General features: G+C 37.8%; 1 protein-coding gene across 1 annotated transcript in view; it reads right to left on the bottom strand.

Annotated features, from left to right (window-relative positions):
* The window catches only part of LOC143860931 (Transducin/WD40 repeat-like superfamily protein), a 38,584-nt gene that overhangs the window by 3,743 nt on the left and 21,714 nt on the right, over positions 1-13,127 (bottom strand). The window contains exon 11 of the mRNA XM_077371792.1: positions 1,942-1,997. Coding sequence (XP_077227907.1) covers positions 1,942-1,997 — 56 coding nt within the window. The remainder of the gene's footprint in view (positions 1-1,941; positions 1,998-13,127) is intronic.

The raw sequence follows: 13,127 nt of genomic DNA, 5'->3' as shown, positions 1-13,127 counted from the left end.
TTTATTTATGCTCATGTCTCTTATCTCATTGTGGAATACTCGTATACAAGGTTCTGAAAATCGGAATCGGATCATAAATCATAACAAGGTTCGAATCGTAAATCAGATCGTAAATCGTAAGATTTTTTCAGATTTATATTAAAATGAGGAAAATATAAAAAAATCAAAAATAAGAATAAAATGAGTAATTATCTATGATTTGTGGACATGGACACGAGTGTCGCGAGTCGACATGGACAAGGTATGTCGGACACGGCAAACCCCCAAACTTTAGAAACGGGGACACGGCTAAAATAGAAAGTATACGTAATCATGATTTGTGGATATGGATTTGTGTGTCCAGTTTCGACATGGAAACGAGTTGTCTAAATGAGGTAAACACAATATTCAATAAAAAAACAGAATGTCATGTGTGAAACGGTTCAAAACCATGTCCACACACCCACATTAAGTCTAACACTTCCAGCAATACAAGTAAAAGTGTCCAAAGGAGTGTCGACGCGTGTGGACACACGTGTCGTGTCGGACACGGCGAGACACGTGAGTCGGCAATAAATTCGAAGTGTCAGCCAAATCATAGGTAATTATCTATTTTTTCATTCAAAATTATTAAATTAAACATAAACATAAAATTCGATGATTAGTAATACAAACTTGAGGATGGTATTGGTATAAGTAGGAAGGAGGAGGAGGAGAAGAAGGAAAGAATGAGGAGAAGGGGGAGAATATAGAATTAGAGTTTTCTTTACTTGTTTTAAGGTTATAAGGGTTTTCTTTACTCGTAAAGGGCCCACCACAAAAAAATAAGCGAACAAAAAAGAATCGTAAAAAATCGTAAAGATCGCACGATTCAAAGTCGAATCGTACTTCAATCGCACGATTTTTACGAAAACGATTCTTCCGTCTGATTTGAATCGTTCAACCCTCAATTTGATTTGAATTCTAGATTCAAATTGAGAATCGTATGATTTTAACAGCATGGCTCGTATATCTATGCTAAAAAATGGTGTCACAGCTCCATCTTGTATTCATTGTTCCATTGTTCATATTTGTTTCCATTCATATGTATCATAGGTCATAATCAGTTGTAGCAAGGTATTAGATATCTTTCAGAGCTGATGTTCATCCAAGCATTCCCCAATATCTGGAAGATAGATTTTATTGTTGATAAAATGGCTAACAGCAATCTCCTATGTTTTCTAATTTCTGAGGTCCTCATTAGATATCCTATTTCCTGCATGAATTCATTACACTGTTGCTAGCAGACATTATCAACGCCATTATGCGATGATTAATTTCCTAGATAACTATTTTCTTGTTAATGATTAGCTAATTGAAGTATGTTGTCTCATCTTAGTCATTTGGTAATGATCTCCCAAGTTTTATCATATGTGAAGTCTTTGCTAGCACTAGCAGTTACCATTAAAAAAAGGCTTCGCCAGCAGTCCTGCTCTCCGCCTGTGTTTTTCACAGCCTGTCCCGAGCTAGGATAAGGGAGGAGGATTGGCGTCAGGTTGGCAGCCGGCCGTAAACTTTGCCACTTTTCTATGAAATGAATCCTATAGAAAATCTCTAAAGGATTCATTAGCCGACCCCGGCTAGTTTGGGACAAAGGCTTAGTTGAGTTGAGTTGAGTTGAGCTAGCAGTCCTGCTCCCTGTATGGATCATTGTTATGTTGTTTTTTTTCTGATAAATGATTATTGTACTGTTGTAAGAAAAGAATAATCTACTGATTTAACAATATTGCCATGTCCCACGAGAAAAGCAGACAGGTGGCTGATGGAAATATGAGAGAACATAAAGGAATAAAAGTTACAGGAAATTTGCAGAAGGTAAAATAAGCAGAAAATGCTAATAAGAGTAACTGGGGCTTAGGTTCTTTAAGGGTAAACAAATTGAGGATACCATCCAAAAATAAGTTAAAAAGTCTGACAAAATACCGCAGAAAGAGGTTGCCGTGTCTTTACATCCCAGAAACGCAAATAGCCATCCAGACCTGGAGGATAAGTCCAAACATTTCAGTTTAAATGCCATGAGAAAACAAAAACTCTAACCCTGAACTGTAACTTAATAAAAATATAAATCCATAAGACCAAACTTGAAAAAAGCAAAGGATTTAAGCAAGGCAACTTGAGCAGAAATCTGCCAGGGCTTAAGAAATAGCAGCAATAACACACTTGACAATGGAGGCTTGGATATTGATAAATGCACTATATAGATGGTGATAAGAAAAAACCATGAAGACTTGCAAACAGCTCTACATGTTCTTGGCAACTCAACTCAACAAAGCCTTTTTCCCAAACTAGTTGTGGTCGGCTAAATGAATCATTTAGAAAAATTTCATGAAGAAGGTGAAAGGAATCTACCTGGCTCTAATCCTGGCTCTAGTTAGGTTCTTCTATGTGGATCATTTTCTTCCATTCCATCCTATCCAAGGTCATGTTCTTGGCATATGAGAAAAATTTCAACATTGTGGCGTGGCTACAGAGAGAATATAATGGGCACAAAACAAATTCGAGCATGTCTAAGTTCAGTGATATATTATTTTGTTGTACAGATTGGTTGAGTTACTTTTTCAAGAAACTGCTTTACATGTACCAAGAACCGAAATAGTGTTTTAAACTGTGTGAAACCTGAAATGGTTTTTCTTTCGTCAAATGACGGTGGACAATCTCTCTCTCTCTCTCTCTCTCTCTCTCTCTCTCTCTCTCTCTCTCTCTCTCTCTCTCTCACACACACACACACACACACACACACACACACACACATATTGAGATCAAATATCCTTCTCCCTCTTTAAAAAATGTTTTACTAATTTGGTGGAAGGTATCTGCCACTCATTACCTTCTTTGAACAGAAGAAAAGCAACTTAATATCCATCAAGAGATTCCCGATAAATTATAATGGTTTTGTGAATCTACCAGTAGCTCCAAAAGCTTAAGCTGATGGAGATGGCGTTATTTAATCTTTCATACTTTAACACTCCCCCACATGTGTGGCCCCCTCTTTCTAGGGTTGGCCTACACATGGTCCCTCTTTTGGCTTTGGCCAATGCATGTGGATTTTTGCTATTCGGGAGGTTTGAACTCGGGACCTTTCCTCTGATACCATGTGAAACTACCAGTTACTCCAAAAGCTGAAGCTGATGGAGATGGCGTTATTTAATATTTTATACTTTAACAGATTTAAGTAAAATATAGACTCCAATCCCTAGTTAGAAGAAACCTATATAAGTATATACATATAAGTACAGATACAAACACATATAGGGAAACCTATACATATAGAGAAACCTATATATATATAGAGCGATGATATTTTCAACCCCACCCCCAACAGCACGCATCCGCCCCCCTTTTAACGTGATTTGACGTCAAAAAGCGTTAAAGTTGCCCAGTGTTCATGTTATAAGGGGGCCGAGCGCGTACTGCAGAGGGACCATGTGGCCAAACACTGTCTGTCCATTTTGGCCTCCACAAATGGATGGGTTAGGATGATCCTATGGAGTTGATTTTTGGTATGCACCCTATCTATGATGGGGCCTTGCAAATGAATAGTTTAGATGCTCACCAAAAATGTGGGACCCATGTGATTTGGCACTCTACCGTACCTAACTTTAGGTACGATCGAGCGTACAATCTTATTCCTCATATATATATATATATATATATATATATATATATATATATATATATATATATATATAGAGAGAGAGAGAGAGAGAGAGAGAGAGAGAGAGGAAAGTGTTCCTAAGCTATAGTTTATCTAAGCTTATCTAAGCTATAGCTCAAAAACACATGAGGCCCCACATTTGTTGGGGGATTCAAAGCATTCATTTGGAAGGCCCTTCCATGGACAGGGTGTGTACCAAAAATCAACCCTATAGGATCATCCTAACCCAATCAAAGGTGGAGTGGAAAATGGACAGACACTGTGTGTCCATGTTTCTACCTATTTTTTCCCTCAACAAGATGGCAGGGTTAGGATGATCCTATAGGGCTGATTTTTGGTTCACACCCTATCCATGGAAGGGCCTTCCAAATGAATGCTTTGGATCCCCAAAAAATGTGGGGCCACATGTGTTTTTGAGCTATAGCTTAGAAACACTTTCCTCATATATATATATATATATATATATATATATATATATATATATATATATATATATATATATATATATAGAGAGAGAGAGAGAGAGAGAACGGTTCCTACACATATGTGTAGAGAGTTCTCTACACACTAGCATAAAATACAGTGGGGGCCCACATTGTTTGGGTGATCCAAGCCATCCATTTTAAAGGCCCTCACATAGATAGGGTGTCTACAAAAAATCAGATCTATAGGATCAGCCCAACCCTACGGTATGTGGATGTAAAATGGATGTCTTTAAACCTTCACAAATTAGTCCATCTTTTGCCTCCACAGTTCGAATGGTTAGGATGATCCTATGGATCTGATTTTTTGTGGACACCTTATCTATGTGAGGGCCTTAAAAATGAATGGTTTGGATCACCCAAACAATGTGGGCCCCCACTGTATTTTAAGCTAGTGTGTAGATAACTTATCTACACATGTGTGTAGGAACCGTTTTCTCATATATATATATATATATATATATATATATATATATATATATATATAGAGAGAGAGAGAGAGAGAGAGAGAGAGAGAGGTGTTCCTGCACAGCTACTCAGATAGCTTATCTGAGCAGCTACTTCAAAAACTCATGTGGCCCCACATTTTTGGGGTGATCCAAAGCATTCATTTGGAAGGCCCTTCCATGAATAGGGTGTGTACCAAAAATGAGCCCTTTACGATCATCCTAACCCTGCCATTTGTGGAGGGAAAAAATGGTCAGAAACAGTGTTTGCCCATTTTCCCCTCCACCCTTGATTGGGTTAGGATGATCCTATAGGGCTGATTTTTGGTAGACACCCTATCCATGGAAGGGCCTTTCAAATGAATGCCAAAGATCACCCCAAAAACTTGTGCCACATGAGTTTTTGAAGCAGCTGCTCAGATAAGCTATCTGAGCAGCTGCGCAGGAACGCTATTCTCACATATATATATATATATATATATATATATATATATATATATATATATAGGAAAGTGAAGCTACACCGCCAGCTTAAAATACAATGGGCCCACATTGTTTTGGTGATCCAAACCATTCATTTGATTGGCCCTCACATAGATAGGGTGTCCACCAAAAATCAGCTCCATAGGATCATCCTAACCCTTCAAACTGTGGAGGCAAAAATGGACAAATTTGTGAAGGTTTTTACACGTTCATTTTTGCCTCCACAAATCGTAGGGTTGGGATGATCCTATGGAGCTGATTTTTGGTGGACACCCTATCTATGTGAGGGCCAATCAAATGAATTCTTTGGATCACCAAAACAATGTGGGCCCATTGTATTTTAAGCTGGCGGTGTAGCTAAGTTAGCTACACCGGCGGTGTAGCTTCACTTTCCTCATATATATATATATATATATATATATATATATATATAGAGAGAGAGAGAGAGAGAGAGAGAGAGAGAGGTGTCCCTAAGCTATAGCTTATCTAAGCTATAGCTCAAAAACACATGTGGCCCCACATTTTTTGGGGGATCCAAAGCATTCATTTGGAAGGCCCTTCCATGGATAGGGTGTGTACCAAAAATCAGCCCTATAGGATCATCATCCTAACTCCCCGCCCCCCAACCCAATGTGGCCCCACCCCCCTTTCCAGAACTCGAGCACAGGAACCCTTTTCTCATATATATATATATATATATGGGAAAACTGTTTCTGCGCTGCCCCATTAAAAAATCATTGGGCCCGCATTTTTTGGATGATCCAAAGCATTCATTTGGATGGTCCAAAGATAGATAGGGTGTGTAAGCTCCATAGGATTATCCTAACCCTTCCATTTGTGGAGGTTAAAATGGACAGATATAAACCTCCACATATCTGCCCAATTTTACAATCCACAAATGGAAGGGTTAAGATGATCCTATGGAGCTGATTTTTGGTACACACCCTATCTATGTAAGAGCAATGCTTTGGATCATTCAAATCATGTGGGCCCACATGATTTTTAGGGCAGTGCACATAGATATGTACATATACATTTTTTTTAAATGGAATATGTGTGTGTGTGTATATATATATGTGGAAATGTTATCAGCACTATTGTTTTTTGATGAGGGCACTCCTCACTTTATTAAAAGTACGGTATGGCCCGCACCATAGGATGATCCAAACTGTCCATTAGATGGGCCACAGCCTAAATAGGTTGTGCCCCAAAAATTATTTCCATAGGTTGATCCTAACCTATATAGGGTTAGGATCAACCCTCTAACATTCAGATCAGAGGTTTAGGATCAACCTATGGAAATGATTTTTGGGGCACAACCTATTTAGGCTGTGGCCCATCTAATGGACGGTTTGGATCATCCTATGGAACAGGCCATAGCGTACTTTTAATAAAGTGAGGAGTGCCCTCATCAAAATACAATAGTGCTAATAACATTTCCCTATATATATATATATATATATATATATATATATATATATATATATGAGGAAACTGTTAAGCTCACCAAACTTATGGTGAGCTAGCTTGCCCAATCACATGGGTCCCACATTTTGGGGAGTGATCCAAACCATTCATTTGCAAGGCCTTATCATAGATAGGGTGTGTACCAAAAATCAGCTCCATAGGATCATCCTAACCCCTCCATTTGTGGAGGACAAAAATGGACAGACTAGCTGATTTTTGGTACACCCCCCATCTATGTAAGGGACTTTCAAATGAATGGTTTGGATCATCCTAACAAAGTGGGCCCCCATGTGATTGGGCAAGCTAGCTCACCATAAGTTTGGTGAGCTTAACAGTTTTCTCTCTATATATATATATAGAGAGAGAGAGAGAGAGAGGTGTTGGTGCGCTTAAGCGCACCATTTTTTTGGTGCACTTAAGTGTTTATAACGCCTCCCATTCGTTTAAATGTTTGGGTCCCACATACAAGAACCAATGGGAGGCGTTATAACCACTTAAGCACACCAACGTTTTTCTATATCTAGAGAGAGAGAGAGAGAGAAGGGTTCCTGAGGTGGCGCTCACAAAACATAGGGGGCCCACTTTGTTTGGATGATCCAAAGCATTCATTTGATAGGGATCTCACATAGATAGGGTGTGCCCAAAAAATAAACTTCATAGGATCATCCTAACCCTTCCATTTGTGGAGGTTAAAATGGATGGGAATAAACCTCCATAAATCTAAACCTCTACTTAGGATGATCCTATGGACCTGATTTTTTGTGGGCACCCTACTTATGTGAGGGCCTATCAAATGAATGCTTTGGATCTTCCAAATAAAGTGGGCCCCTTATGTTTTGTGAGCGCCGAGCCACCGCTAGAGCCACCTTAGGAACTGCTTACTATATATATATATATATATATATATATATATATATATATATATATATATATATATATATATATATATATATATGGGGTTGATGTTTCTAGTCGGCCGACTAGAAAAGTTTTCTAGTCCGTCCGCCAAAAAATCAGTGCGGGCCCACAGTTTTTGTGTGATCCGAAGCATTCATTTAATAGGCCCTGACATGGATAGGGTGTGCCCAAAAAATCAGCTCCATAGGATCATCCCAATCCTACGATTTGTGGAGGTTAAAATGGATGGGTATAAAACTTCACTAATTTGCTCAATTTTTAGCTCCACAAATCGAAGGGTTAAGATGGTCCTATGGAACTGATTTTTTGGGCACACCCTATCTATGTCAGGGCCTATCAAATGAATGCTTTGGATCATCCAAACATTGTGGGCCCACTGTGTTTTGGGTCGGCGGACTAGAGAAGGTTCTCTAGTCGGCCGACTAGAGACACTTCTCTCTCTCTCTCTCTCTCTCTCTCTCTCTATATATATATATATATATATATATATATATATATAGAGAGAGAGAGAGAGAGAGGAAAGTGAAGCTACACCGCCGGCTTAAAATACAATGGGCCCACATTGTTTTGGTGATCCAAACCATTCATTTGATTGGCCCTCACATAGATAGGGTGTCCACCAAAAATCAGCTCCATAGGATCATCTCAACCCTTCAAACTGTGGAGGCAAAAATGGACAAATTTGCGAAGGTTTTTACACGTTCATTTTTGCCTCCACAAATCATAGGGTTGGGATGATCCTATGGAGCTGATTTTTGGTGGACACCCTATCTATGTGAGGGCCAATCAAATGAATGGTTTGGATCACCAAAACAATGTGGGCCCATTGTATTTTAAGTCGGCGGTGTAGCTAAGTTAGCTACACCAGCGGTGTAGCTGCACTTTCCTCATATATATATATATATATATATATATATATATATATATTATATATATATATATGAGAAAACGGTTCCTACACATATGTGTAGATAAGTTATCTACTCACTAGCTTAAAATATAGTGGGGGCCACAGTATTTGGGTGATCCAAACCATTCATTTTTAAGGCCCTCACATAGATAGGGTGTCCACAAAAAATCAGATCCATAGGATCATCCTAACCATTCGAACTGTGGAGGCAAAAAATGGACTAATTTGTGAAGGTTTAAAGACATCCATTTTACATCCACATATCGTAGGGTTGGGATGATCCTATGGATCTGATTTTTTGTAGACACCCTATCTATGTGAGGGCCTTTAAAATGGATGGCTTGGATCACCCAAACAATGTGGGCCCCCACTGTATTTTAAGCTAGTGTGTAGAGAACTCTCTACACATATGTGTAGGAACCGTTTTCTCTCTCTCTCTCTCTCTCTATATATATATATATACTACAATAAGCTCGGATGAAAAGAAGAGAGTTTTTTTTATTTTTTTGAAAATTACATGAGATTTACACATCACATTTTTTGACTTTTTTGAACAAATGCACCCATTCAACTCATATAATTTCAATCCTACGCCCTCTTTTATGCTTTTAACAAGGCACCCATTAAATCATATAATTTCAATCCTACCCCCTCCTTTATGCTTTTAACAAAGGCACCTATTAAAGCCATATAATTTCAATCTTACCTCCCTCCTTTATGGTTTTTTAATAAAAATCTATAGGGTGATCTTAACCATCCGATTTATAATATCAATCTTATCCCCCTCCTTTATGGTTTTTTAATAAAAATCTATAGGGTGATGTTAACCATCCGATTTCAGAGGAATTATGGAAACATCTATAGATTGGAGGGCTAGGATCAACCTATAGAAATGATTTTTGGGGCACAACCTATTTATGTTGTGTTCCATCACATTTCAATCTTACCCCCCTCCTTTATGGTTTTTTAATAAAAAATCTATAGGGTGATCTTAACCATCCGATTTAAGAGGAATTATGGAAACATCTATAGATTGGAGGGCTAGGATCAGCCTATGGAAATGATTTTTGGGGCACAACCTTTTTATGTTGTGTTCCATCACATGGACGGTTTGGATCAACCTATGACGTGGTCCGTATAGTTCTTTGTCGGCCCGTGCATCGCACGGGTTTTTTACTAGTATATATATATATATAGTAGAAGAGAAAATAAGAGAATTTTTTGTAGAATTACACATCACTATTTTTGACTTTTTTTAACAAAGGCACCCATTCAACACATATATTTTCAATCTTACCCCCTCCTTTATGCTTTTTAACAAAGGCACCCATTAAAGCCAAATAATTTCAATCCTACCCCCCTCCTTTATGCTTTTTTAATAAAAAATCTATAGGGTGATCTTAACCATCCGATTTAAGAGGAACAACATATTGTGGAAACCTCTATAGATTGGAGGGCTAGGATCAGCCTATGGAAATGATTTTTGGGGCACAACCTACCCGTGATGTGGTTCGTACAGTTCTTTGTCGGCCCGTGCATCGCACGGGGTTTTTTACTTGTATATATATATATATATATATATATATATATATATATATATATATATATATATAAGGAAAATGATTGTGAGCTTGAAGCTCATATAGCTTATATGAGCTTGAGGGCCCAAACACATGTGGGCCCACATTGTTAGGATGATCCAAATCATTCATTTGAAAGGCCCTTACATAGATAGGGTGTGTACAAAAATCAGCTCCATACGATCATCCTAACCCATCCAAAAGTGGAGGGCAAAATGGACAGACACCGTTTGCCACAAATCTGCCCATTTTTGCCCTCCGCTTTTGGAGGGGTTAGGCTGATTTTTGGTACACACCCTATCTATGATGGGGCCTTGCAAATGAATGGTTTGGATCACCGCAAAAAATGTGGGACCAATGTGTTTGGGCCCTCAAGCTCACAATCATTTTCCTCTCTCTCTCTCTCTCTCTCTCTCTCTCTCTCTCTCTCTCTCTCTCTATATATATATATATATATATATATATATATATATATATATATATATATATATATATATATATATATATATATATATGGGCCACATGGGTTTGAGAGCTCAAGCGCACCATTGATTGGAACGCTCAAGCTCACAATCCTTTTCCTCATATATATATTCCTTCAATATTGTGAAAAATGTCTTGGATGAGAAAACCATTGACCCACATAATTTGTGTAGTTGTATCTTTGAAAAGTGTCTCATGGGAGAGGTCATATTTGATCCATAGAGTCTCGACTGTAGGAATTATCTATGAAGCATAGGTTTTGAACCAACAAATCAAAATGGGAGAGAACACTTCTGACCCATAAAATAACACCATAGAACCTTGAGAAGTGCTTTCTGGAAGAAACTACATTTCAATAAATGGGGTTTTCCACTGTAAAATCATAGTGAATGTTCTCGCAAAAGAAAAAACCTTCGATTCATACATTTAGCATTGGATCTTGAAGTATCTCTTGAAAGAGATCATCTTTTAGCTATAAGGTTTTTCATCATTTGATTGTCTGAGCTAGTTTGACTTTGGAGAACCAAACGTACAAAGGATCAGATTACCCACTCAATGGGCAACACCTAAAAGATAAGAATTAGAAATGGCCATGGAATCTGTAGGAGAACCCTCACGAGAAAGTGCATCAGTGATCTCATTAGCCACTTAGAAGACACGCTAGATGAACACCTCAAACTTGCTTCTGTGGTCCAATGGTGACCCGATGACCTCGGAGAATCTCCACGGATATACCTACTCAGTCTGCATCCACCCAGCGAATCTCCACATATGGTACAATTTGAATCATTAACGTGATGATCACCAAAACAAACCTATCATCCCAGAAACTTCTAAAAGATTGAGATACACAAAACGTGAAATGCAATGATTCCAAAGGACAAACTATGTGAAGGAATCAATCCCACTCGTATTTATTGAAAATCTAAAGATCTAGCTATACTATAGTACTATCGAATTAACATAACCGCAAGTATGCCTATCAAATAAATTGATATCTCATAAGCTGGGAATATACCAATGGTATCAAATGTCGACCGAAACATGTTGGTTTCGACCAACATGTTTCCATTTCCGTGGCCAACGAAACAATATTGATTGGAAGTTGGATCATTACAAACTTTCAACCAAAATGTACGTCATGTCAGCGGTGTTTTGGTGTTGTTTTGGTCATGTCAATTGAAACTTACGAATCGCTCGGCGTGTCAATATCCATTGAAGTTCATAAAAAAAAAGCCTTTTTTTTAATGGCAAAGAGATCTATTGATAAAAGGAGAGGGCAAAAACCCAATTGACCGAGGCGGTCAATACAAGAAGAGTAAAAAACAAACAAAATAGACTGTTAACTTACCAACTTCTCCAAAAGCTTAAGCTGTTAGAGAAAGGTGTTGTTTATCTTTTATACTTTACTTTAACACTCCCCCACACGTGTAGCACATTTGGCAAACACGTGGCACATGTGGTCCCATTTTGGGCCGACCATCGCATGTGGGTTTTTGCTAACTGGGAGGTTTGAACTCGAGACCTTTGGCTCTGATACCATGTTAACTTACCAACTTCTCCAAAAGCTTAAGCTGTTGGAGAAAGGTGTTATTTATCTTTTATACTTTACTTTAACATAGACTATACATACAAATTCTACATATACAAGGAAAATAAGGAGGAAGAAGGTCAAAACGCTCCAAACGAGTACTGACATCTCCAAATCCATTAATTTAAATAAAAACCATTATGATTAGTTATTCAATATCATAATACGAATTGTTTACTAATAAAGTTGTCACATACTAATCATTTATTTCTCATCCAAACCTATGCTGATAATCTTAAAAATAATAAAAGACACAAGATCGTATCAGGTCTCAAAAGTCTCAAAGATCAAATGACAAATTTCAATTACAAAAAACGGGCAAGTCATCGGTGTTGTCCTCGTTTCTCATCCAAACCTATGCGCATGCACTATGCTTGACTTTTTCGATTTGTTCGAACCAAGGTTTTAAATTTCGACCGAAATCCGAAATTTCGGGTTTCGGTCAATACAGAAATCAAAATTGCATAAAACCCGAAACATTGTTTTATTTCGGTCGAAATTTTGTTTTCCTGAAATTTCGGTTCCAGGAAGATCACATTAAAATATTTGTTATTTAATATTTCCCTGAAATTTCGGGTGAAATTACAAAAATTTCGGTAATTTCGCCCGAAATTTCAGGCGGGATAAATATTACTTTTTATGATTTCGTTAGATTTCGAACGAAATTGTGAGGACCGAAACGCATTCTGAAACCAAAATATAAAACCTTGGTTCGAGCTTCTCATCCTCCTTTATCTTCTTCTCATGAGAGGGTTTTCGAGGCTTCTAATGTAGAAGAGAAGGTGGGTCTTTCGAAAGAAAGTCATATTTCTTTCTGTACAAAACTTAATTAGGATAAATCACATGAAACATACGATTTACGATTCAATCGTAAATAGTAAGATTTTCAAAATAATGTTTTTTAATGGCATGTTAAGTTTAGAATGAACCTTACTCCTGCGACATGCGCAACAATATATGTTGCTAGGTGTTTGATGTTAAACCATTATAGATTGGTGTCTTGCTGTGGTGGTTTCTAAATGTAAATTTGTGCTTATTCTAGCATTTCCTGAAGTTCTGTCTTAAATTTCCATCATTTGCATGTATTTTGATAA

This window comes from Tasmannia lanceolata, unplaced genomic scaffold (genome assembly GCF_043159265.1).
Source record: "Tasmannia lanceolata isolate RefF3 unplaced genomic scaffold, GAP_Taslan_0.1 ptg000037l, whole genome shotgun sequence".
Taxonomy (NCBI): Eukaryota; Viridiplantae; Streptophyta; class Magnoliopsida; order Canellales; family Winteraceae; genus Tasmannia; species Tasmannia lanceolata.
Note: the sequence above shows the minus strand (reverse complement) of the source record. Positions and strands in the feature narration are given on the sequence as shown.